Genomic DNA, 23,651 nt, shown 5'->3' on the forward strand with positions numbered 1-23,651 from the left:
GTAACCTTACGTTGACTCTGTTTACACCACGGTCCAAACCGTGCATTGAACAACTGGTGTTTAGATCTCCGCAATAGTGTGTTATTGGAGACTTTAGTAAATTATGACATGGCCTTTGGCAAACATTACGCTGTACTGAGTATCAAAGTTGTGCTTTTCCCAGGACATTTGTATGAAAGATTTAGCAAAATATTTTTATTAATCACTAAAATTCCATGGAAACATGTGAACTATGTTCACACTTCAGCAGAAATTGTCATTTTGGCCGAATAACTACCAAGTTCTACAGGCAGTGCCCGAAGAACTGATTTCTCTGCAAGAACCGTCTGGCAGCCACACAACCGCTCATAATCATCCGAGAGCAAATATAGTCCCAATCTTTAGTAGAATTCGTGCACTCTGAAGTGAAAGTTATGCGACGTTTATTTAAAATGCGATTTTTAAGAACACGCGTTTGAATGTTAGCAGATTAAAATAAAGCCGAAAGAGCGGCAGTTAGTAGTGTTAGTAGCGATAACATGATGCGCCGCTGCGGTATCCCTCCGCAAGGCAGCTCGCGCGCAAAGATGGCGGCGGGGCGCGCGGACGTCGCGCTCAAGCGGAGTCTATAAGTTGAGCTTTATGGCGGCGATCTAAGACACTAAAACGCCTTTCAGTGACGGCTTATGAAACGTTTCTACGACGCGGTGCTGGTTGACTTCTCAGGAGCGATCTGAGGTCCCTCCCGGCTGGTGGTTCCGTGGATTCTGAGGTAAATATTATGTGTCACTCACTCTCTCTCTCAATTTCTGCCCGTTGTTCAGAGTCAGTCACTCAGTGTTGGCCGAGCTAGTAACTAGTCTTAGTTGGTTAGTGCCCTGGGTCACTAGTTAACTTAACCAGGGCAGTGCTGTCCCCGGGGAGCCCTGGCAGGAGCTGAGCAGCTCGTTGACTCTTCTTCTTCAACTGAGGCGACTTGTGGGTCCGAATCATTCGGCGAATGTGCGAGTTTGAACGCAACCCGGCCGGGCAGCGCCAGCGGTGACTAACTGGGCGCGGGGCGACTCGACTGGCCACGTTTTTCGCAGCGTTGGACACATTTCTCCTAATTTCTGAGGTAAAAATGTTGTCCTGACCTACATCTGAAGCCCAGGGAGGCGCGCGCGCGCGAGAATTCACCATTAACCCATTTTAGTCAAAGTTTCTCGCCGTGGCCTACTTCAGCTGCTGGCAGATCCGATCGGGGCTGTTTTTCGCTCTGCGTTGACTTTTGCCACAGTTCTTATATTGAATGGTGACATTATCATGTGAAAATGGTGCCAGTTAGTTCAGTGGCCGTTTCGTGGACTTTATGGACGTGTTTAGGTGAGTGACGCTTGTAACTGTCGACCTGGACTTTCACTGCGCGCGCGCGCCAACGGGTTGCCATGGCAACGATGATGGTTCTTATTGTTAGTAATCTCAAATCTCGTTATTACTTATGCTGCCAGCGTTTTTCTCACCCCTCTCTGTCTCACTCTGTAGTAAGTCTCGTTTGCATTCCCACATGGTAAATGTTGTGTACAAACATTCCTCCAGACCAACTGCTCCTGTACTTTAATACGCATTAATGCAGGGAGAAAATAACTTGCTACTGATGTGTGCTGAGGATATTAATATCTCTGAATGGCTTCAACTGGGCTCTCGTAGCTGTTATACTCCCAGGGCACTATGTAGGAAGGCCATTGTTCATTTTGAGGGGAATGGAGATGCACAGTCTCCGGGGGGGTGTAGGGGGTGGAGGGTGTGTTACTGTTTCCCGGGAGAGCTGGCAGGTCAGCAGTACGCGATGGTTGTTAACCAACGCCCTCGGGAGTAAACAGTTTTCTGCTGCTGCAGTCATTTCCTTCAGAAAAGTAGCTCAAGGTTGTCTTCCGGACCTGAAAATCATCCCCCTTCACTTTCACCAGGTAAAGCGGTATTCGGATTACATGTGGACCCACAAAGATCTGACTTTCCTGCGGCTTTGTGTACTACCAGGTGTCATTGGAGGATCTTTGTTTATGTGCAGCCTTTGTTAATGGTTTTGGGCCATCTGTTGGCTAAACACAGTAAGGATGGCAGCAGATAGTGTTGGTGGTTTCACCAGATTTATTGGTTATTTTTTGTTAAGCTAATGTGATCTCAGGATATCTTTGTGAAGGATTCTGCTTGTTGGCTATACCCGGGTGTACATTACAGCACTGTCAGCTTCATTCCATACCTGTAGCACAGGACTGTTTCTTCTAATGAAATTGTGCTGCTCAGCAATTTGTAGTGTATAAATTACTAGTATTAAACTCATTTGGTCTCCTGATTTTTGTGGATGCTATTTTGCTGCAACACTGGGCACTATGAGTTATTTCACATGTATTTTTCTAATTTCACTTAATGCCAGACTGTAAAGTGTGACTGCTGTAATTCCTTTGTCCTGTTCACCTTGTACAGGTACAAGTTCATTGTTTACTGTATACTGACTGTGTATGGATATGTGTGTCCTGCAGGTTGTGGTCAGTCAGGATGGCCACAGGTGGGGCTTCGTTCGATGAACGTGTTGATGAAAATGATCTGGCGGGGTGGACAGTCAATGGGACCTTGGAGGATCGACTGAACAACAGGGTACGATGAAATGCGGTCGGGGGATGAAATGAAATCTTATCAAAAACACAGGTTAATTTTTTTGAAAAATCACCAACTTTATCTCATGGCACTGGGTTGTGCCACGCTCGAGCTTTACTTGCTCAATGACCTTGAGTGAATATTCAACACCCACTGTGTACTAACTCTGCATCGAGGCCTGCAGAACTGGATATGTGATCTGAAAGTTGCCATTCCTTCCATGTGTCTTGCTTTCTACCACTGAGGAGAGGATTTAATGTCTGGCTTTGGTGAGACATCATGCCATGGGGCCACAGGGTGCATAGGACTGCCTTTGAACTTGAAAGACCCAGGTTGAAATCCCACCTTTTTCTGTAGCACCCTTGAGCAAGGTATTTTTTGTAAATTGCTCCAGTAAGAGAAAATTACCTACCTGTATAAACTGGTAAAATCATTGCAAGTGGCTTTCATTTAGTTGACAGTTTTCTCCAAAGTGACCTACAGTGTTAAGGTACCTACGACTGTGTAGCAATCTTTATACAGCTATGTAGTTTTACCGAAGCAGTTTAGGCTAAGTACCTTGCATAGAGCAGTGAGACACTTTCTCTCTGTCACTCGCACACGGACTGATTTTAGTCACCAATATACCTGAACAGCATAACTTTGAACTCTGGGAGGAAACCAGAGCAGCCAGAGGAAATCCATGCAGACATGGGGAGAACATGCAAACTCCACACAGATCGAGCAGGGGTTGAATTCACATTCTCTTGTACCACCCAGACACTGAAAGCAGTGCTATTTGCTGTCCTACTACTACACTACTAGCTGCCCCATAATAAATGTAAGTAAATTTACTTTTTCCTTTTTGTTCTTGCCCCTTGTGTAGGACTGGGGTGTGCAACAGCAGAAGGCCAATCGGTCCTCTGAGAAGAACAAGAAGAAAGTGGGTGAGGCAGCTGAGAGCCGATTGACCAATGGCATCTCCCCAGAGTCCACACCAGGGACCGGGCGGAGACGTGCACGCACCCCACACTCTTATGGGACGCAGATGTCTGTGCCAGAGCAGGCAGAGCTGGAGAGGCTGAGGCAGAGGATCAATTTCACAGATCTGGACCAGGTGGGTTGAGCTGGCATGTCAGCAGTAATTGCAGAAAGTCATTGCTTTGTTCAACGCGCTCTGCTGAGCATAAGCATTTTTTTTTTAATTACCTGTCTACAGCTTTTGGCTCTACAACTCTTGATATACACTCTAACAAGTGAACTGAAACTTTCAAAATTAGTTGCAGGGTGATTTCACCTAGAGCTGTCAACACCTAGTGTGTACAAGTCACATTCTGAAATTTTGATTGTTGTTAATAGCGAAGCATTGGGAGTGATTCTCAAGGCCGTGTAACTGCAGCCAACAACCAGAGGCAGCTAGCTGAAAACAAGAAGGCCTTCAACTTCCTGCCACTGCGTGTCAACACTAACAACAGCAAGCAGCCTCCCCCAGTCGCTGCCTCGCCTAGCAAAGAAGTGCCCAGCCGCCCTGAACGGGGGTCACCTGCTGTGGCTGATGGAAACGGAGACACTGGGATTGACAGCAGTCAGGTATCTTTCCTTCTATTTTTGCTTCATTTTGTTATGCCAGCTTTCCAAATGGTAATACCAGTCATTCAGCTTATTTGAGGTATAAATGTTGATTGTAATTTTAGGTGTGTTATCAAGAACTTGGAAGGTAATGACTAGCTCCTGTTTTTGAGGGGAGCTGCTACAGGTTTAAGTTGATAGTCTCGCATCAATTGATTTATGCAGTGGAAGTTGTTGTTACATAATGTCTTCAGTCAAGTATTGGATCCCAAACAGCCTTTAGCACACACCGCTCTGTGTACTCAGCCTCTCCACATTCCTTTTCTACTCGAGATTGTTAGCAAACTTGTTCAGATCCGGGAATATATTGGCAAAGCCAGCACCATGCGTGACGACCTGGTGGAGAAGAGTGACGTGCCGGCCAATGTCGAGCGCTTGTCCCACCTCATTGATCATCTGAAGCAGCAGGAGAAATCCTACCTGCGGTTTCTACAGAAGATGCTGGTAAGTATGCTGACAATCTTAGAATATGACTGAACACACATCATTGGAATTATTCTCGTTCCTGTATGCAATTCTAGAATGACATAAGCAAATTTGTCCAGTTATTCATGTTTCTGCTTCAGTTCAGTGTGAACTGTTATGTCTTGCTGTCAGTGAAACTTTTTGGATGTTTGCCAGCAACCGGTACCTTTAAACATATCTCAGACCATCTGCATGTTCCCTCCCTTTTCCTCCAGGCCAGGGAGGACGAGGAAGATGACCTTCGTGCTCTAGATTCGCCAGCTGGTTCCAGCTTGGCAGCCGAAGGCACATCTCTGAATGTCCAGTTCCCGTCTGAGGGCAGCCGCTCTGCCGTGAGTAACTTTCTTCAGAACAGTTTTCTTACAGTACAGCAGAGCATAACTAGGAGTATGGAAATCCCCCTCCCTCAACTTGCAGAGTAGACTGTTGGCATTTTGACCCCCTCTTTAAAAATGTAGTGTTCTGTTAAATATTAACTAAATATATATTTAAAATTGAAGTAGTTGTTAAATATATTAAAACATTGCCTAGGGACATTTCTTAGTTTTCAGATTAGGATTTCGAAAATTATTATTCCCCCCCCCCCCCAAGAATTGTTATAAAACTGGAGGACTTGAAGGAGAACATGTCTCGTTAATAAACCTTTTTGCATCTGATAGTCCCGGGACACTCGTAGTGCTGCGGCAAAGGAGGACCTGGAGAACCTGCACAAGCAGCAGGACCTGCTGAAAAAGATGCTGGAACAGCAGGAGCAGCTGAGGGCCCTGCAGGGGAGACAGGTTGCGCTGTTAGCCATGCAGCACAAAGCACCGCAGGCATCTGCTGCTGATGACACTAGTGAGGCTGCACCCCCTATTTATGCACCTCCTTAAATTTTGAAGCACTCCCCTTTCAACTTGAAATGTGTTCAGTTGAAATAACTGGCCTTTTTTTCCCTATCTGCTTGATATAGTTATAACAGAAACAACAGGAAGTGTGTCTGGCCTGAGCATCACTTCAGAGCTGAATGATGAGCTGAATGACTTGATTCAGCGCTTCCACAATCAGCTTCATGACACACAGGTAAAGTGGGGAATGTTAGCATCTGATTCACCTTACTAGTCAATTTAGACACTTCAGTGGTTTTAAGTGAAGCGTTTGATACTGTCGGTCCTCAACAGCCTTATGACATATGCAACTTTAGACAGTTTGGACCTACGTCAGTCGTTCCATCAACCTGTTATGACCTTACATGAGTGATCTGGTGGTGCAGAAAAGAAGTAAAAGAAAACTGATCTACAAATGAAAGTGAAAATGGCACAACATGAAAATATCATGCTCTACTCTTTATTATTGTTAGTATTATTGTAACACTGATGTATGAAATGAGTGGAAAAATATAAAAGCCCTATTATACAGCATAGCATTCCTGCATATTAGTTGTTTATCTAGCTTTATGGCTTATGTAATACAGTATAAAGAGATTTGTGACAGGGTTCCATTCCAACAATCTTGTAAGTTGAGTACCACCTGTATTTAAATTAAAAAAAATCATGATTCCAGTGAATTAAGTAAATTGAAGGTGTTTATGCTGAAATGAAAGGTTCTCTTCTGTTTGAAATATACTGGTCTGGCTCTGCTTCCTACTTCACTGACCACTCATTACATTTGTCCAGACTAAAACTGTTCCAGACAACCGGAGGCAAGCTGAAAGCTTGTCTCTCTCCTGGGAGGCCTCCAGGGGCCGGACCCCATCCACAGTCACCACTGCAGCAGCCAGTTCTAAGCGTGCCACGTTGAAGGAGCTCCAGGACAAGAAGGAGACCATGGACAAGATTCTTCAGGAGCTGCATGCACTCAGAGATCAGACACTGAACAACAGTTCCTGTAAGCAGCTTTGGTCACTCATGTTTCCCTCACTGCCATGTTTTGCTTGTTCTTAGACAGCTCCTTTAAAGTACAGTGCTTCCATGGTTCTTAGTTTCCCTCAGCTCTCGCTATAATACCAACATCAATCTGATGTGATACTGTGGAGTCCTGGTCTTGCTATGGAATGAAATCTTTATGGAACTTCATGCCCTTTCTTTCGTGACCACCTTTAGGCCGAACTGCACCTATTCCTTCTCCGCGCAGTGTGGACCACAGAGGTATTGCGTCCACTGGGTCTGCTGAGCGTTCCTCGGCATTCGGTAGGGAGTCCAGTGCTCGTGTGACCCCTGCACTGGACCCAAACTCCTACCCTGAAGGCAGTGCCAGCCCAGGTGCCAAACTTCGGTATGTCACTAGCTCAGTTTGATCAGATTTGGTTTGAATCTCCTCTTCTCTCTCATCCTGGTGCCTCAACAGAGATGTTCAGGGCAGTTGAGCTAGTACAGAAGTGTCCACTTCAGGTTCATTCAGCCAAAATTAACCAGCATTTATATTTCAGTAGTGAATGTGTGTGTCCACTGCAGGAAGCTGAAGGAGGTGCACACACGACTCAATGAGCTTCGAGAGCTAGTGCAGTACTATGAGCAGACCTCAGACATGATGGTTGACACAGTCAACGAAAACATCCGGGACGAGGAGGAAGAGAGTGAAGATGGCTCCATCTTTGAAACAATCTTTGACTCCGAGCAGGAAAACCGAGAGCCTGCCACCAACCTGAGGTATGTGCTGTTTTCTGTTGTTGTTCTCCTCATTTTTAGTAAGTTGTTTATTCAGCACTCTGTTTTTATTTTCTCTGTTTGTTTGTTGGGGTCACCAGAAACCCTAAATGTAGCAGCAACTGGATGGATATGAATAGTCTTGCCAGTGCTCGCTGTTCCAACAACCGTGAAGGAAGGCTGAACACGGAATGTGAGATCAACAACCGCTCAGCTGCTAATCTGCGCAGTCTCAATACCCCCAAAGTGATAGGTGGGTCGGGTCTGTTTCAGTACTCAATTGCTGTTGTTTTTTTGTCTTGCAAATGGAAAAAGCACCTAGATGCTTTCGTGTCAGTTGACTTGTGTAATCGTTGTTTCTTGAATCCCTTTAATTGTATGAACTGTGCTCTATTATTCAGCGCTGCATCTCTCTGAGCACTTGACAGTTATAAATGAAATCAGTTGTTTACAGTATAGATTGTGTGGACCAGATTTGGTCAGTTTTTGAGTCCTGTTGATTCTCTGCTCCAGAATGCCAGTACAATCGAGACCGCTCATACAACGATGTGAAAGACAATGAAGATGAGGAAGAAGAGGGTATGGAGGATGAGGATGATGTCCGTGAGCAACGGGGAGACAGCGAGGGCTCTGTGTCCAGCCGCAGGAGTAGCCTTGGGGAGGACCCTGAGTTTGTCCAGAAGGTCCACCGCCTTCAGACTGCCAAGGAGAAGCTAAGGCAGCTGCAGGAGCTGGTGGCCATGGTCCAGGTAGGGCAGAATACTGATTATCTGGATTTTACAGAACAGTCCACTGTTGTTTAGTAAAGGCAGTTGTTTATTTCCAATACAAGTAAGTAAACTCTGAGGTGATCTCTTCTCCCCCCACAATCCCAATTACAGAGTGACGACACAGATGCCACCACAGGTAATGAAGAAGACAACCCCAAGCAGCGACCCAACAATGCCAGAATTCCTGCATCCAAGTCTCCAAAGGATGCGTCTGCCCAGGAGGTCTCCAGGCAAGTGGTCCACACTTGTAGGGTGGCAGGAGGGTGGGGTAAAAGGGAGGGTCATGGGCAGGCAGTGAAGCAATGTCTCTGCATCACAGGGAAAAGCTGTATGAGGCACGTCTACGTGAGCAGCAACAGGAGCTGAAAAGGCTACAAGATGAGAGACTGCGGCTCATGGAGATCCAAGGCAAGATCCAGGACCTTCAGTGGGCCTGCCCTGAACTTCAGGTACCACCGTCTAGAGTGGACTAGATGAAACATTTTACATCATTAAGTATTATATGACTTGATGGCTGAAGGGAGTGTGTGGAAATGGTGGTAGGTGTGTTGTGTATCAATAGGCTATGTCCTCTCTCCCATAGTCTTCAGTGTCCAGCATGAGTGAACAGGGTCTGAATAAGGCCCCAGCTGCTACCTCCACCCCTTCAGTAAACGTTGGTGTCACCCGACCAAAACCAGTGACAGCAGCATCTGCCCCAGATAATGAGGTACATGTCCTGTCCCAAAACCTGATAGATGTCTAGTAGGATGAGGTGGGACCATGGCCTCTTAACCCTCCATCATGTGGATGCAGCTGTGGTCAGAGATGCGCCGCCACCAGATCCAGCGAGAGGAACTGAGGAACCGGCGCAAGCAGCTGGAGTCCCTGATGGCAGAACACCAGAGGCGGAGCGGCCTGGCGGATGTAGGAGTCAGTCAACATGCCTCTCTGTTGCTCAACCGTGATGAAAGGTCTGCTTTTCTTTCCTTGTTTCTCCATTGGTCTTACCCCTTTGTTAGTGCAGTGGGACATAACTTTGTGTCACAGGACACTGTTGGAGTGACCAGGTGTTTCAGAAATGACATCCTGCTATGATGTAATGCGGCATCATTCAGCTAACTGTCCTTTCCCATGTAAACTACACAGAGGAGGTACATTTGTTCAGATTCTGGTTATTTTCTCAAGCTTTTTGCCTATGGAAGTGATGGTCATGATTGCTTTATTGAAACTGGGTGTTTTGTAGGACAATGGCCACCTGGGGCGATTCCACACAGAGCCACCAAAATGAGGAAGATGATAATCCTTCTGAAATGGAGGCCAGGGAAGGAGAGGATGAAGGAGGGGACTATAGCTCCGGAGAGGACGTGGCCACGTATCCTGATCGAAAGGGCCAGCCCTACAGTGCCAGAGCATCAAGGGGCAGGTGCCTGAGCTCTTTGTAACAAAGTAGTGGGAGCGGGGGAGTGGGGGACAGGTGCTTGTTTATACTGGTCGTGTTCCCAATGGTGTATTTGTTGTTGGCCACAGTTCATGCAGTTTGGTCTGATCAGTCTTTCTTCTCTCAGTGGTTTCAAGGCCACAAACCCCTTTTCTGTGGATGGTGCGGGTCGGTCTTCATCCCAACCTAGACCTGACTCCAGGACTAAGATGCGATCCAAGCGGTCGCATGACAGTGGTGGCATGAAGCGCCAGGAAAACCTGCGCTGGGCATCGGATCTTTCTTTCACTGAGGGTCGGCGTCACTGGCAGGAGCAGGTAGCCCAGCTCAAGAAGCAACTGGACTTCAGTACCAGCATGTGTCAGACTCTCATGCAGGACCAGCAGGTGGGCCTTGGGTTCACTTTTCACCTGGCTGTCTTCAAATGTTTCTACCTCCTGAGATCCCAGTAGCACTGTGACCCTAAAGAAGCATGTCTTCCACCCCTAGACGCTTTCCTATATGCTGCAGACCCTGCTGTCCAGCCCTTACAGCCTACTGCCCAGCAGTGTGGGTTCCCCTCAGTTACATTTTGTCATGCACCAGCTGCACCAATGCTACACACAGCTGGCATGGCAGCAGAGCAATGTGCAGAGGTAAGGAAAGATACACGTATGAAAGGACCTTGCAGTCAGTGTCACCAGCATGAGCTTGAGCGGCTCATTCTCTGCCTGCAGGCTCAGACAAGTGCTGGATCAGCTCATCCGCCAGCAGCAGTCCCAGTCCTCTGGAGCAGTATCCCCCAGCCTCTTTGCGCCCTTCGGCTTGCCACCACCACCGCCTCCTCCCATGAGCACACTGGGTATGCCTGGATTCGCCTCCTTCTCCCCCTTGTCCTCTGGTAAGGTCCTTGCTTCACAAAGCTGTGGAGCCTAGAAAGTTGTGTTCCAGGTTCAGTCTGGCCCATGTTCTTTTGGGTTGTTTTTCTCTCGGTCATAGGTATGGCCTTTGACCCCATATTTACCCCTGCGGTGGGAGAATTCACCAGGACCCCAGTTCCACATGGTGGTAGCACCAGTCAGCCACAGCAGACACCAACAGAACACAATACCTCTGCAAAGACCGAGTATATGGGCTTCCCTCAGGCCTTTGACCGGTCTCCTCACAGTGGCGCTGACAGCTGGTGGGTATGCGTGCGCACACCTGCATTTGTAATATTTTCACCTGTTAAACCATTGATTTTAAACATTGGGACCTGTGTTTTGGAATGGAAGGAGCAGGAAAGATGGTGAGGCCAGTGGTCCCAGTGGACGTGAAGAGCCAAAAGCGCCTGGCTTCCAGAGTCGTAGGGACTCCTCCGGCCAGAGAAGCAGCCACGTGCCGCAGCAGGCACCCTCCCAGCCGAAGGAGCAAGGGTCCTTGGAGAGCCTGAGCAGTATGCCGGACCCCACAGACCCCACCACAGTTACAAAGACGTTCCGCACTGGAGGCAAAGCATCAGCTCAGGCCAGCTTGGCCTCCAGGGATAAAACTCCAAGCTCTAAGGGCAAGAGGAGGAGGAATAAGGGGCATGTCAAGGCACAAGGTGGGTGTGTGTGTGTGCGTGTGCGCATGCTTGTATGCTTATATATGCTTGAAAGTGGATCTCAGTGTGTCTTGAATACCCTTTGAGTCATTATGCTGGTTTAATTGACTCACTGTGTAGAGTAACAGTAACAAATCTAGATTTGATCTGTACACCTTGTTAGATTTCATGTTGGAGGTGGTGTGTGTGTGTGTGTGTGTGTGTGTGTGTGTGTGTGTGTGTGTGTGTGTGTGTCAGTGAGACAGAATTTCCTTACATTGATCAATAAAGTACCATGCTATGCTATCTATAGCAAGAGCCTCATCTAGAGAAATGCATCTAAAGTTCAGTGATGTTCTAGAAGTGTCCTAGATGACAGCACAGCACTGCTCTTGTCTTTGAAACTGCTGAGCAGGGCAGGGTCAAAGGCTTGTGTGTGGCCAGCCTGTCTGACTGCCATCCTTCAAATTCTTCCAGGGGTGGGAAGTGATGGTGCCTCAAGTGGCACTGAGTCAGTCCAGGTCAGGGCCAAATCCACCAAGCTCAAGGAACCAGACCAGGGCCTGCTGGACCGGTTGACCCGAGCAAAACTAGATGGCAAGGCCAGTGTCCACAAGACCAATGACCTGTCTTCAGGTATGTCAGATTCGTCTGGGCTAGAAGGCCGACTGCATTCAAATACCACCAGTTGGAGCACACGTCATGTTAGCCCTGGGATTTCTCATGTCATCTTGCTGTTGAGTGTTAACTTTGCGGGCAAAATATTGTGGACATATAAAGTGCAGCAGATTTTTTTTTTTTTTTTTTGGTGCCTTTCTTGTGGGTTTCTTTATTTTTTTGTCCCCGTTGTGCACAACTTCAGTTCTGTCCCACTTTGTCATTAGGCGTGTAGTTTTTTTTTTTTTTTTTTCCACTTTGTCACTTGTTTGTCCGCTTCCTCGCAGCATGTTCTCCGAGAGCCCCCATCCACTCTAACAGCTTTGCATGTGCACCAGGTAACGAATCGCCTGCATGTGTTCACAGCTGGCCCCACATCCTTGACCCCTTGTTCCCAACAAATACTGCCAGTACAGTTCCAGTGTGTCTGTGCAACTCCGTTTGGAGTTGTTACGTGGTATGTTGGTGGTTTGCATAGTCTCCTGTGTGTTGCGGAGTCATGTGATGAATGGGTTTTTGGACTGACTTGATGTATCAGTAACTGTTCTGAGCTTAAACAGAGTCACAGCAGTGAGTTCTTGGCTTTGATCTTGTTTGAGAAACGAGCAGCAAATGGCACTTGACCGCCTCAGTGCATTCTCTTTACAGCAGTGCAAGTGTTCATCTGAAGTGTTCTTGTAGTACCTGCAGTAAATTACACAGTATCTGGGATAAATTCCTTCTGCAGATGCAAGCAGTGACTTCTCGCTCTTTGAGGCCCTGCGGGAGACCATCTATTCAGAGGTTGCGACACTCATCTCACAGAATGAGTCCCGGCCGCACTTCCTCATCGAACTTTTCCATGAACTACAACTGCTGAACACAGACTACCTGCGCCAGAGGGCGCTCTTCTCCCTCCAGGTACATGAGTGGTGCTGAAAGTGTCCATCTCTAGTGCTCTACACTGGTGCAGTGTGGTACGGTGATGATACGGAGTTGTAACTCGGCCCCCGGTGCACCCTGGCAGGACATTGTGAGCAGGCACCTTACAGAGAGCAAGGTCAATGGGGAGCAGCCACTCCCCATGGGACATGGGGCGTGGGCCACAGCCTCCAACTCGGAGCTCACGCCCAGTGAGAGTCTGGCCACCAGCGACACTGTGAGTGTGCCTTGTACTGCCTCTGGAACTGTGTGCTCCTCCAGATCTCTTCCCTCAAGCTACAGGAGCCTGGCTTAGATATTCAGGTTTTCTGTGCAGCTGCTACTTTTGGGTTTTGTGATCTTTTATTTTTGTACGACTTTTTCATTGATCCTTCTGGTTTTTCAGGATGTTTCAGAGAAGAATTGTAGGAGTAAATTCAACCTGGGCAGAAAGCAGAATGAGTCTATGGAAAAAGATGACCAGTCTACCCTTTCCAGCTACTTTGCTAGCAGTGACTTGGGTAACCTTTTTTTTTTCCTTTTGGCTTAAGATGGAAATTGCTGTCTGCTAGGCAGATCTTTTTAACACACCGTGGGACTGTTGTGTAATCTTTTCTATCTTGTTTGCTTGTTCAGGAAACACTGTTATCCACATGGACAAAACCACGGCCCACACAAAACTGTACGAGCACTCCAAGCTGCAGGCCGAGAGTAACAGCAGTGGAGCTGATGCCACTGCTGCTGCTCATCATGCTGCAGCACAGCTTCTGGAAGGTACAGCTCTCTTGTGTGTCTTGCTGCTTGATTTGCCTGGGTTTCATTACAGTTAAGTACATGTTGGCAGAGCGGTTTGTTGTGGAACACCAATGATCACTTGTGTCCTGGGAGATGGAATTCTGGCTGCAGACATTTTCTACCTGACCTTGCGGTGTTGTGGTCTGTCCAAGGTGCCAGTGACAACACAAATGTCCACTGTCCTCAAATAGACACGCAGCAACTGGACAGGCAGATAAAGGGCATCATGACAGAGGTCATACCTGTCCTCAAGGTATGAGAATGTCTATGTTTGAGGGGGAGGTTTCTCCCTCTCCTTTCCTTCCTGCTACCTCCTGTGTATTGTTTTTACTGTACTAAATTACCACTCCTCGCACCAGGAGCACATGGATGAAGTTTGTTCCCCCCAGCTGCTGTCGTCCATCAGACGCATGGTACTGGAACTCACGCAGCATGATGACGATAGCAAGGAGTTTGTTAGGTTCTTCCACCGCCAACTTGGAGGCATTCTGCAGGTAGGATTTACTCGGGCTCTGGACTGTCAGCATTGTTTCAGGTCTCATTGCAGTGGTCTGTGATATGGGTGGAGCCTGTCCTTTGAGAGTCTCCATATCTCCTTAGGACTCTCTGAGCCGATTTGCTGGCAGGACCCTGAAGGAGTGTGGTGAGGACCTGCTGGTGGAGATCTCTGAGATCCTCTTCAACGAACTTGCCTTCTTCCGCCTCATGCAAGACCTGGATGCCGGAGGCGCAGGGCGGCAGAAGACCAAGAAGAAGGTGGCTGGGCCACGGGTGCCTAAAGTTGAGGTGAGCACCGACGGCTGACCTCTTGGGTGTATGTGTTGTGAGAGAACCCTGGATCTGTTCCACTCATTTAGCATATTTGCAGGGAAACCAGTGCTGGGAAGCTGAGAAGTCCCAGTCATCTGCCTGTTACAATGAAGAAGACAAAGTGAGTTGACCAGCAGCCAGCTGACTGCTCCGAAACCAAATGCTGTGTGTGTGTGTATGGGGTTACGCCCTTCAATCCTGCCCACACCGGAACATTCCCAGCACAAAGTTGTACTTCGGTTCTGATCCAGTGACAGGGGCCTCTTTTTCTGCAGCATGTAGAGAACATGGAGCAGGAGGATGCAGCTGCCAACCTGCGGCAGGACAAGGGTACTGGAGTGAGAGGTGAGGGAAGTGCAGGTCCCTCGGACAAAGAAGAGGAGGAGGATGAAGAAGATGGCAGAGTACTACCGCTGTCAATAAGTAAGGGAACTTATGCAACTACATACCTGACCTGTTGTGGAGCCCCCACATCCAGGTTTTTTATTCCTCCAGCACACAGGTGACATCCACCCCCACACTGGTGTTCACAGGCTTATCAAAGGCAGAGACGCAGCCCCTGACTAACTATGGCAGTGGTGAAGATGAGGGAGAGGAAGAGGAGCTGGAGGAGTTTGATGCAGGGCCTGTGGATGTGCAGACATCTCTTCAGGCCAGTCAGGACACGCCATGTGTGGAGGAGCAGGTAAACGAGGTGGAAGGTGGCAGGGCCAGGCGGTGGGTTTCACTCGGCTCTGGTAAGTTCTGTGGGTGATGTGGCTGGCTGTGGTTTTTCAGGGAAAAAATGAAGTTCTGGACAGCAGCAGTAGAGAAGAAAAGGCTGATCTGGAAACCACTGACTCCACCGATGGTAGGAACTGTTGCTATGTAGTAGCACATAGCCTGTGCGCTGTTAACTTTATTGCCACACACCCTGTGAGGTGTGTGTTTCATTGTTAGTTTTGGTGGTTTGGCTGAAGGAGGAATGGTCCTCTTATTTAAAGAATGAGCTAGAATGACAGTATTGGTCTCTTCTCATTTCCTGAAGTGAAAAGCTCCAAGCCAGAGTCCACGAAGGTGGAGGACATCAGTGGGACAGAGGCTGGCAAAGGGGACATGGCGAGCTGCCCCGGGGGTAATGAGAGCACCCAGGCGGAATCGGGAGCGCTCTCTCCGCGGAGCTCGTCGGCCTGCAGCCCTGACACGGACTCTCCTGTCATGATTAATGAACACGTGAGTGGTGGGGCTTCTCTGTGTGTTCACTTGTCACACATTGACTTTGTTTTGCACTACTGCATCCCTGTGTGTAATCATTGTACAACAGGCCTAGCAGGACTTGAATTCCTGCAAAATGTTTTGTGGATCTAAATGTGCATCATACTCACTTGCTGAAACAGGAGGTTGGATCAGCTAATTTGAGCCAGAAGTCAGATGAAGAGGACTTTGTCAAAGTTGAAGACCTGCCACTACAGCTCTCTGTCATGTGCAAGGTACAGGAGGTTCCACAACATACAGCTCTTTTAAGATGTGGCACACAGGGTTTCTGAACTGATTTCATTGATTGCGTAATATTGGAGACGGTCTGTACATTTCTTCACACTCAATGCTTTGTACTATAACGCAATGCAGTTGCTTCACAAGGGTCTTAACTGGCAGTCTTTGCGTTGGAGGTCCATGCCCTTAATGACTAGGGAGCCAGCCACCGTTTTACGCACAAGGACTTGGCGTAATGGAAACTTTTTGTTTTGTAATGGAAGGAGGAGCTCCAGAAGAGGATTGCTGAAGAGCAGCTCAACAACAACTTATCAACAGAAATCCTTAATGGAAATGTGGGAGAAGTTCTTGTTGGAAACTCGCAGACACTGAAAGAACCAGGTAACTTGTAGCACAGTATGTCTGTCAGCTGAAAGGTTTCTAGTTTTGACAGCTGGAATTCATGAGACCTGTCCTTCCACAGAAACGGTTGGCGCACAAAGTGCATGAAATCAGGCGCATGGTTCTGATGGCAACATCCACGCTGGCACTACGACTCACCCATCCAGTTAACATCATTGCCTATAAATGATCATCTCCTTGCTTTTAGAGAAGGTGCGTAGGACTTGGAGCACTAAGCATAGGTTGTACTTGTTTTTAATCAGTTTAATTAGAAAGGCTGTCTGCAAACAGCTCTAGCTGTTCAGTTTGATTTTCACTTTTATCCACAATTAAGGGGCTGTTTCCAGTGTAGCATTAACACTAAGATGTTTGTTAGCCCCCTCTTTTTTTTATTGAGGAAAAAAAAAAAAAGCTGTTCTGTTCCCTCATTTGTCCATTAATGCTGCTTTTTTACTGTCTGCCATCTCTGTAAGGCATGTTGTAATTTTTAGGTGGACTGAATTTGGTTTTTCCCTTTCTTGAAATTAAAATGTTTGACAGTTTTAAAATTAAACTATTGTCTGTTCATTTACCATGTTAAAGCGTACTTCTGTAATTCTGTAAACTTTACAGTTGTCTTAGTTGTAGCATTTTCTGTGGTTTTTTGTCCAATCTAGAGGACATTTCCTCTCCCCCCCAGCTGTGTACAGACGCCCCTCTAGTTGTGTAATTTGACTTGCGTAAATCCAGATTTATGTAAAAAAAAAAAAAAAAAAATTCCCCACATGATCATTTATGGACAGCGCTCACACAAAACATTTGAACTACGTTAAGCTCAAGTTGGCGTAGCCAAACAAGGCAGGAAGTTTCATCTTCCTAGTTCCATGAGTTTTGAGTCATGAACACATCGCTCAATTAGTGTATTGCCCCCCCCCCCCCCCATATTTTGTACCCTTTTCTTTATTCACAATGCCTTGTGGTAAATGTGCGTTTGAAGGAAAATGAGAACCGCCTCACAAGCGTACAGCAATGGATTTGGAGATGGAATTGAAAATAAGGAAGTATGAAGGTGGACAAAGGTTATGGTTTGTAGGAACCAGGTTTAGCTGTATTGACTATAAATACAATTGTGAAGGATGCTGCATGTATAAAAGAGTACATGATGATGGTGAATGGTGGGGGGGTTCTGACATGTAAATTTTGACTTGTGTAAGGGGTTGAATGGTCTATTGGTGCAAGTCCAGGGGTGTCTGTCTTGCTGTACAGCCTTAATGCCAGAGCACATCGTGTGATTTGAAATGATGCTATATATGGGTTTGGGCTTGGATAACTTCTTAATGTATCCAAAAACCTTTTTTAGTTGGGTCTCAGGAGCATGTGTGTGAGTGCAAAAAACACCCATTGCACTTAGAATTCAATTTTGAGTTCTGTGTCCCTCCTTTGGCTTATTAGGCAGTTGACATTTATATTTGTTAGTTTTCTCCAAACAGCTGTCTAATAATTCCTATGTACTATTCAGCTGATATCTACTGCATGGCAGAACACTGTCCCTCCCCCGTGCGCACGCACAAGGTGTGTGTTCACCTGAAATACAGGGGAGACCCATGGGCCCACGGAGTGAGTTTCTACATTTACATTTATTCACTTGGCTGGGAAAAGCATCAAAGTCACTTACAGTTAAGCTACTTACAATTTTCCTGAGTTATACAGCTGGCTAATCTTACTGGAACAACTCAAGGTAAGTACCTTGATCAGGGGTACCACAAGAGTAGGTAAGATTTGAAATGGCAACCTTCAGCTTCAAAGGCTGCAGTTCTAACCACCCCTCTACAGTCATGTAGTTTGACTTAAGACCACAATTACTGATGTTGTTTGGAATGTTAAAACCCTGTCAGCTTGTCCCTTAAGTGTGAATTTGTATTGTTCAGTGATTTGTCTTTCCCTATGCAGGAGCCAAAATAGCCTTTAAAGGTAATATGTTTGTCAAGTAGTTAGAATTCTGCTTAGGAAATTGGAAGAAATGTCCACAAAATGATCTGTTAAAGTTGGAGGTGGGGGATACAGGCAGACGAACCCATCAACTTCAAAAAATAGGACAAACGCACCTGAGTCTTACTTCAACATTACATATTTATAAACTGGCCATAATTCATTGGCTTTCAGTAGAAGTATTAAGGCAGGTACAGGAAATGCAGCCAATAGCCAATCACAGTAATTTCAATCTACATTGTTTACATTTAAACAGTGATAGAGGCAGCTGTGAATATTTCAGTAGTTAGAGGAATGTTGAAAAGCAGAAGCCATCAAGTGCTGCAGGACACAATAGGATACACACCCTAACCCCCCCCCCAATCATGGCCCAGTCATATCTGATTTGGTCATTAAGAAAATTAATTCAGTACAAGCTAAACATTTAATGCTTTTAACCAAAATTCAAAGGCTGAGAAACAGTCAATACTGAGAGTGAGTACACATCTCACAGGTACCATGTTTACCTCATACCTTTACATGGGGAGTAGTGCTGCTGGATACTGGTTTCCTGAAACACAAACTTGCAACATGAGCCATACTCAAATGGGGAGGCTCTTTTCCATAGCAAACATGCCACTGAACCAGACTGGGATTAGAAAACAAGCAGAATTGCTGTTATTCTTTACAGCATGAAAGATGAGAAGCCAACAGGCAAAACAAAACTATTAATTTGTTGTAGATGAGGCTCCAGCAGCACTTATCTTTCATGGAGTTCTAATGAATGTGATCCTCTGTGGTTAAGGGACTACAGCAAGGATCTGTACACACTGGCAGCAGAAATCCATGTGTGCAGATGGTTGGCATGTGTTGTGTTTCCAGGAAAGCAGCAGCTGACTTAAATGGTCAGCATTCATATGGACCAGGGAAATGTTTACCCAGAATGCTCTGCTCCCTACAGCAAAGTACAGGCAACAGTTTCAATCAAGAGTATCACACATTGAAAAGAACCAGGAACCATGAAACTACGAGGAGGAACAAAATGTGGAAGTGATCAAGGGCCAGTGGTTGGTGTCTTCACCACGGCATGCAGGGGTCGGGGCAGTCGCGGATGTAGGACTCCAAGCGGCCCTCAGACACGTCCATGAGCGTCGTGTAGGTGGTCAACTGGAGCCAGATGACATGGAAGGAGAAACAGTCGTGAAAGTGAGGTACAGCAGCAGGGTACCACAGGGAGGGGGTTCACTGAAGGATCAAGAACAGTCTGGAAGATGGAGGAGAAAATATGGACGGAGAGGGCAGAGCTCACCTTGTTCAGAACCGGCTTTGTTGATAAGACATCATAGAGTGTCTTCGGTGAAATGTTCTGCAGAAATGAAGTAACCTCATCAGCCCTTTCTGACAAGATGTATTACCGCAATCTTGGTGTGGTAACCGAGGTGAAACACTCCACTCACCGCCCGCGTGGTCTGATTCATGCACTTCATGGCTGGTGTCCGGCGGTCGTCCAAGAACAGCGGCTCCTTCCAGTGGTCGTAGTTGGTCTCCAGCACATACCACCTGCCCAGGGTGCGGTCCAGCCTTAGGATCCATCAGAATCAAACAGTTAAGGACCATCTTCAGTAGGATGGACACCATCATTGTCAAAACCTTGATTCAAAGCAGTGAAGAGAACAGCAAAACTTCAACCAACAATCCCACCTCATCCACCCCCAGGTCCTCAACAAAGGCCCTGTCCATGATACTCACTCCCAGATGTCGAGGCTGAGCACCCTGGACCTGGTTATCACACAGCCCTGACCGGTCTGGTTCCCACCCAGAATGAAGTAGGCTGGAGCCAGCAGCTTGGTTTGAGACAGCTTCTGCTTGGCCTCCTCATAGCTAGATGGAAAAGGATGGAGATCCTTCTGACACATCTTTCATGGCCCCTCTAAGCTCTGATAATATAAAAATCCCCAGAAAGCTACAGCATCCAACTACAGAACACACCGAAGGTAAAGTGACCTAAACAGAAAATCTAACAGACTTATCTTCACTTCTTCTTGAGCCTTTCTCTACATGACCTCATCTAAAGCACCTAGCAAATTGCACTAAACGGTGGTGGTTTTCCAGAGTGGTAGCCAACTACATGTCAGTCTGGACGCGTGTGGCAGCAATAAAGCCTGAAGACAAAGTATCTGAAGTGCAGATGATCCCACAAACCCAAAAGGTGAACCCAACTCCAGGATCAACCAAGTGTGCTACCTGGTGGCGTTCTCCAGCACAGAGCGGGTCAGAAAGCTCATCCACATCCCGTCCCTCTTGCCCAGGATCCACTCCATGATACCTGGAGATGGAGACAGTAGTCATGAGCACCATGATTAGTTAAGGAGCATCACGCCGATGCGTTTGCCACTGGGGACAACTCCCCGAGTTTTAATTATGCAAATTCTTTGTCCCTTCTCATTGGATGGAGATGAAATGTCAAGCTGGAACAAACCCGATTGTATTCTACTGTAAAAAAAAAAAAAAAAAAATGTAATACATCCTGTAAGAAACATCAACCTGTTGGACTGATCTCAGGAAAGAGAAGCCGTATAAGGAAGCCATGGATGAAACCACCGGAGACTCAACAACTCACCTATGTATCCTCCGTCAAGGCTGAAGCGCTCATTCATGGTCAGGGTGAAAGCATGCTGAAATGGACAGTGGAGGGAGATTCAGCCTTGAGTGGGGATGATGTGCCAGACATGCACACAAAGTCCTGATTACTGTGGACACCTACTGGATGGATGCCTGTCAACATGCCCACATAACCGGCAAAGCTGGTTGACTTGAAGACGGTCTTGTTGTTCCTCTGGAAGTCCACGTTGACCACAAGCGGTCTGAGCTTCTCAGTCATAAGCCATGACTTGTTCCTCACATCCCACCTTCACGATACCAACAAGACCCATCAAACCCTGTCAAAGTCCCTCGAGGGGGAGGAGTGTAGAACTCAAGATCTGATCCAAGAAGAACTGGGCCAATGAATGATTCTGGTAATGAACATTTCTATTCATGGCATTGCTTATTTGGTTTATGATACACTCACCCCATGAACAAACCAAAGTCCAGATTCCTTGCATGGAACAAATGCCCTAAAACAGAAAAAGGTGTCCAACACACAAATCACATTAGCTAAGGACATACAAACACATCAAAATGCCCCGATATCATCTGCGCACAAACAACAGATCTAAATTCTACTGTGCGGGTGGGGTGTGCGGTTTACCATTGGAGTCCTCGGCCACCACCGAGGTGCACGCGGTAAAAACTTCGTAGAAAATGTTGAAGAGCAGCACCTCCCCTGCAGGAAGGGAAAAATCACAATTACAACCACAACAGGCCCAAACGCGGAGCTTCAGGTGCCGAAAGCAGAAAGAAAGCCAGAGTCGGGTTTCGGTTCCACGTACCGAGGGGAACGCCAGACGCGGCGGAGATGCCTCGGATCTCCTCGTTGAAGGGAAAGGGGAGCGTGTCCAGAAGGAGCGGCTGCCCAAGGCAAGCAGACACACCGAACTCAGAAAACAGACCTTACTGAAACTTCACCAAGAACCTCGTGGAGTAACTCTTTGGCTGGTGTGTTTTCGACAGGCCTTGGACCTTTGAAAGCAGTTCAAGACCAGTTTATGACCAGTTCAAAAATCACAATCAAGTGGGCTGGAAACAACACATGGATCAGAGTCTCAACACACTTGACTGCTATTGGACTGTAATGACTGGGAAAGTTGAAAACACAAGGAGAAAACAAGGACCAGCAACCACATGGATGGACTCAATCACTGTAATGGACACACCCTGTTCAACACGAAGTAGAGCACAGAACTTTCTGGAGGGATTTAGTAAGAGTCTGCCTCAATTCAACTGCACAGAACAACCATTGGACAAGTTTTATGGTTGACTTTGCAAAAGCTCTTCCATAAATGACCAAAACCCAAGTTCTTAGTCTAGAGATGCCTTTGGGACACGATGTGTCCAGCGTCCCCAACAATTGCTGGATTAAGACCACGTTTATCTCCTTGGAACCGACACAACGTCAGTTCTGACCCTAAAAGACTGAGTGGTCTCGAAAACACCACGCCTGAACCGCAAGTCCAAAAGGACGTTGTTGGGCCGGCAAGCAAGACCATCATGGATGTTTGGGGTGCGGTTCTTGGACCCTGACCGCGAACCTCCCCCAAAAACTTACCAGGTCCCGGTCCACAATATCGAGGAGCTTCCCGCTAGGGACGAACGCGTTTGCCAAGTCTCGGACCACCTGGATCATGCCGAGCAGCTGCGGAGAAGCAGAATTTGGGGTTAAACTGCGTAGGCGCGCCGGTTCCTACGGCAACAGTGACCGCAGCAACCTCCGCATGGGAACAGTGACCACGCCGTCATGGCGGCTTTTCCCACGCGACGAGACACTTACGTCATCCTTCTTGTCGCTCATCACATCCGTCCACCTCTTGGCTGGAGGCAAGTCGAGGTTCACGGTGTACCACGTGACCGCACCTTTGAACCTGGTAAACAAGCAGTCTTACCATCCCAGTCAGTCCCACATGAAGGACAGCAGAGCTGCTCACGTGACACAGACAGGTGTGTGTGTGTGTGTGTGTGTGTGTGGAGGACACGTACGTGGGGCCTTTTGGTGGGTACATGCCGCTCCGACACTCTTCGGTGTACTGGAGGAAAACAGAAACACGGTAATAACACATGTATAGTAAACAGCAGGGTATACAGGGTGAACAAAGTAACGAAGGCCAGCAGGGACACAGTGCTCACTGTCGGTTGACAGTCAGTCAGTGTGTATCAATACAAGAAGAGCAGTTACTGGAGTGTTACTCTTTCATTCATTTACATATTAATTTAAATATAATAATTAATATTAATAATTATATCACCTCCCCGGCTGTAAACAAGTTAAAACTGCACACCGGCTGCTTGCGGTTGCTGTTTCTTAGTTAAATTCACTGACTCAACTGACCTGAACTACCAGCTAACCAGCAGCTAACCTCGTAACCAACCAACCAACCAACCAACCAACCACTCACCGGTGGCACGAACTGCGGCCGCGCGCACCCCACGGAGCACGCGGCGACCAAAGCGAGGAGGAGCGCGCGCCTCGGACCCGAGCCCATGTTCGCGTGCCGACGGACTGCGGTTCGACTGTCCGGCTGCGTAACGACAACACCCTCCTCCTCCGAAATGCGATCGCGGAACCCGGAAGTGGGGAGTGTCCGCGCGCCGGCCCTCGTGACTCCACGCGCAGACGGAACGAACCACGCGCACTCCACGGGGGGTGGCGTGGGTGTCCGCAGGGTCCGGAGTGACGGGTGAAAACGGTGAAACATATCGACCGTCTCGCGAGTATTGATACACGCAGGGGTGATTTTGAGAGCGTTTTGTGTGTGTGTGCGCGCGCTAGCACCGAGGTGTTGGAAGCGCGTGCCGAACAAACGACGGGTCTCGAGGAGAAGCGCTTCCGGTCGCTCTGACCCGCCTGTTGTCTCGTGCCACTATCAGCGCGCGCGCCTGTATTTGGCTTTTACCGCAGAAAGTGGTGATTTGAGGAGCGCGTCGTGCAGCCGCTCTAGCGTTTACACATTAAGCACGGACGTGGAGATACCATGGTATTATGTGGT

At 47.5% G+C, this 23,651-nt stretch overlaps 2 protein-coding genes across 4 annotated transcripts; one reads left to right on the plus strand and one right to left on the minus strand.

Annotated features, from left to right (window-relative positions):
* The first annotated feature begins 556 nt into the window (after positions 1–556).
* On the plus strand, positions 557–16,610 carry pcm1 (pericentriolar material 1). 3 transcript variants are annotated; one of them, XM_018736006.2, is made up of 40 exons: positions 557–751; positions 2,502–2,616; positions 3,482–3,712; positions 3,955–4,185; positions 4,498–4,668; positions 4,905–5,021; positions 5,349–5,526; positions 5,642–5,751; positions 6,345–6,555; positions 6,771–6,942; positions 7,122–7,316; positions 7,415–7,566; positions 7,827–8,062; positions 8,195–8,313; positions 8,403–8,532; positions 8,667–8,792; positions 8,879–9,036; positions 9,309–9,488; positions 9,631–9,889; positions 9,993–10,138; positions 10,220–10,383; positions 10,482–10,665; positions 10,757–11,067; positions 11,524–11,682; positions 11,991–12,041; positions 12,431–12,603; positions 12,710–12,841; positions 13,010–13,124; positions 13,240–13,377; positions 13,551–13,651; positions 13,758–13,892; positions 13,999–14,184; positions 14,267–14,329; positions 14,484–14,631; positions 14,742–14,893; positions 14,986–15,058; positions 15,236–15,420; positions 15,585–15,677; positions 15,945–16,062; positions 16,145–16,610. In XM_018736006.2, exons 2-40 carry the CDS (start codon positions 2,518–2,520, stop codon positions 16,168–16,170), a joined length of 5,928 nt encoding a protein of 1,975 aa, XP_018591522.1. In that variant the 5' UTR covers positions 557–751; positions 2,502–2,517; the 3' UTR covers positions 16,171–16,610. The 3 variants fall into 3 exon arrangements, with proteins under 3 accessions (XP_018591522.1, XP_018591523.1, XP_018591524.1); XM_018736007.2 differs by having other exon boundaries at positions 10,220–10,344; XM_018736008.2 differs by lacking the exon at positions 11,991–12,041.
* A 1,504-nt stretch (positions 16,611–18,114) lies between these two features.
* asah1b (N-acylsphingosine amidohydrolase (acid ceramidase) 1b) lies at positions 18,115–23,394 on the minus strand. Its single transcript, XM_029258912.1, has 14 exons — positions 23,061–23,394; positions 22,645–22,691; positions 22,439–22,529; positions 22,217–22,303; positions 21,441–21,519; positions 21,260–21,334; positions 21,080–21,125; positions 20,774–20,918; positions 20,630–20,684; positions 20,254–20,335; positions 19,759–19,890; positions 19,467–19,590; positions 19,319–19,375; positions 18,115–19,176 (listed from the first exon to the last, which is right to left on the minus strand). The coding sequence occupies exons 1-14, from the start codon at positions 23,358–23,360 to the stop codon at positions 19,087–19,089; spliced, it is 1,410 nt and encodes a 469-aa protein (XP_029114745.1). The 5' UTR covers positions 23,361–23,394; the 3' UTR covers positions 18,115–19,086.
* Between the last annotated feature and the right edge of the window lie 257 nt (positions 23,395–23,651).

The sequence above is a fragment of the Scleropages formosus genome, chromosome 16 (genome assembly GCF_900964775.1).
Source record: "Scleropages formosus chromosome 16, fSclFor1.1, whole genome shotgun sequence".
In the NCBI taxonomy this organism is placed as follows: domain Eukaryota; kingdom Metazoa; phylum Chordata; class Actinopteri; order Osteoglossiformes; family Osteoglossidae; genus Scleropages; species Scleropages formosus.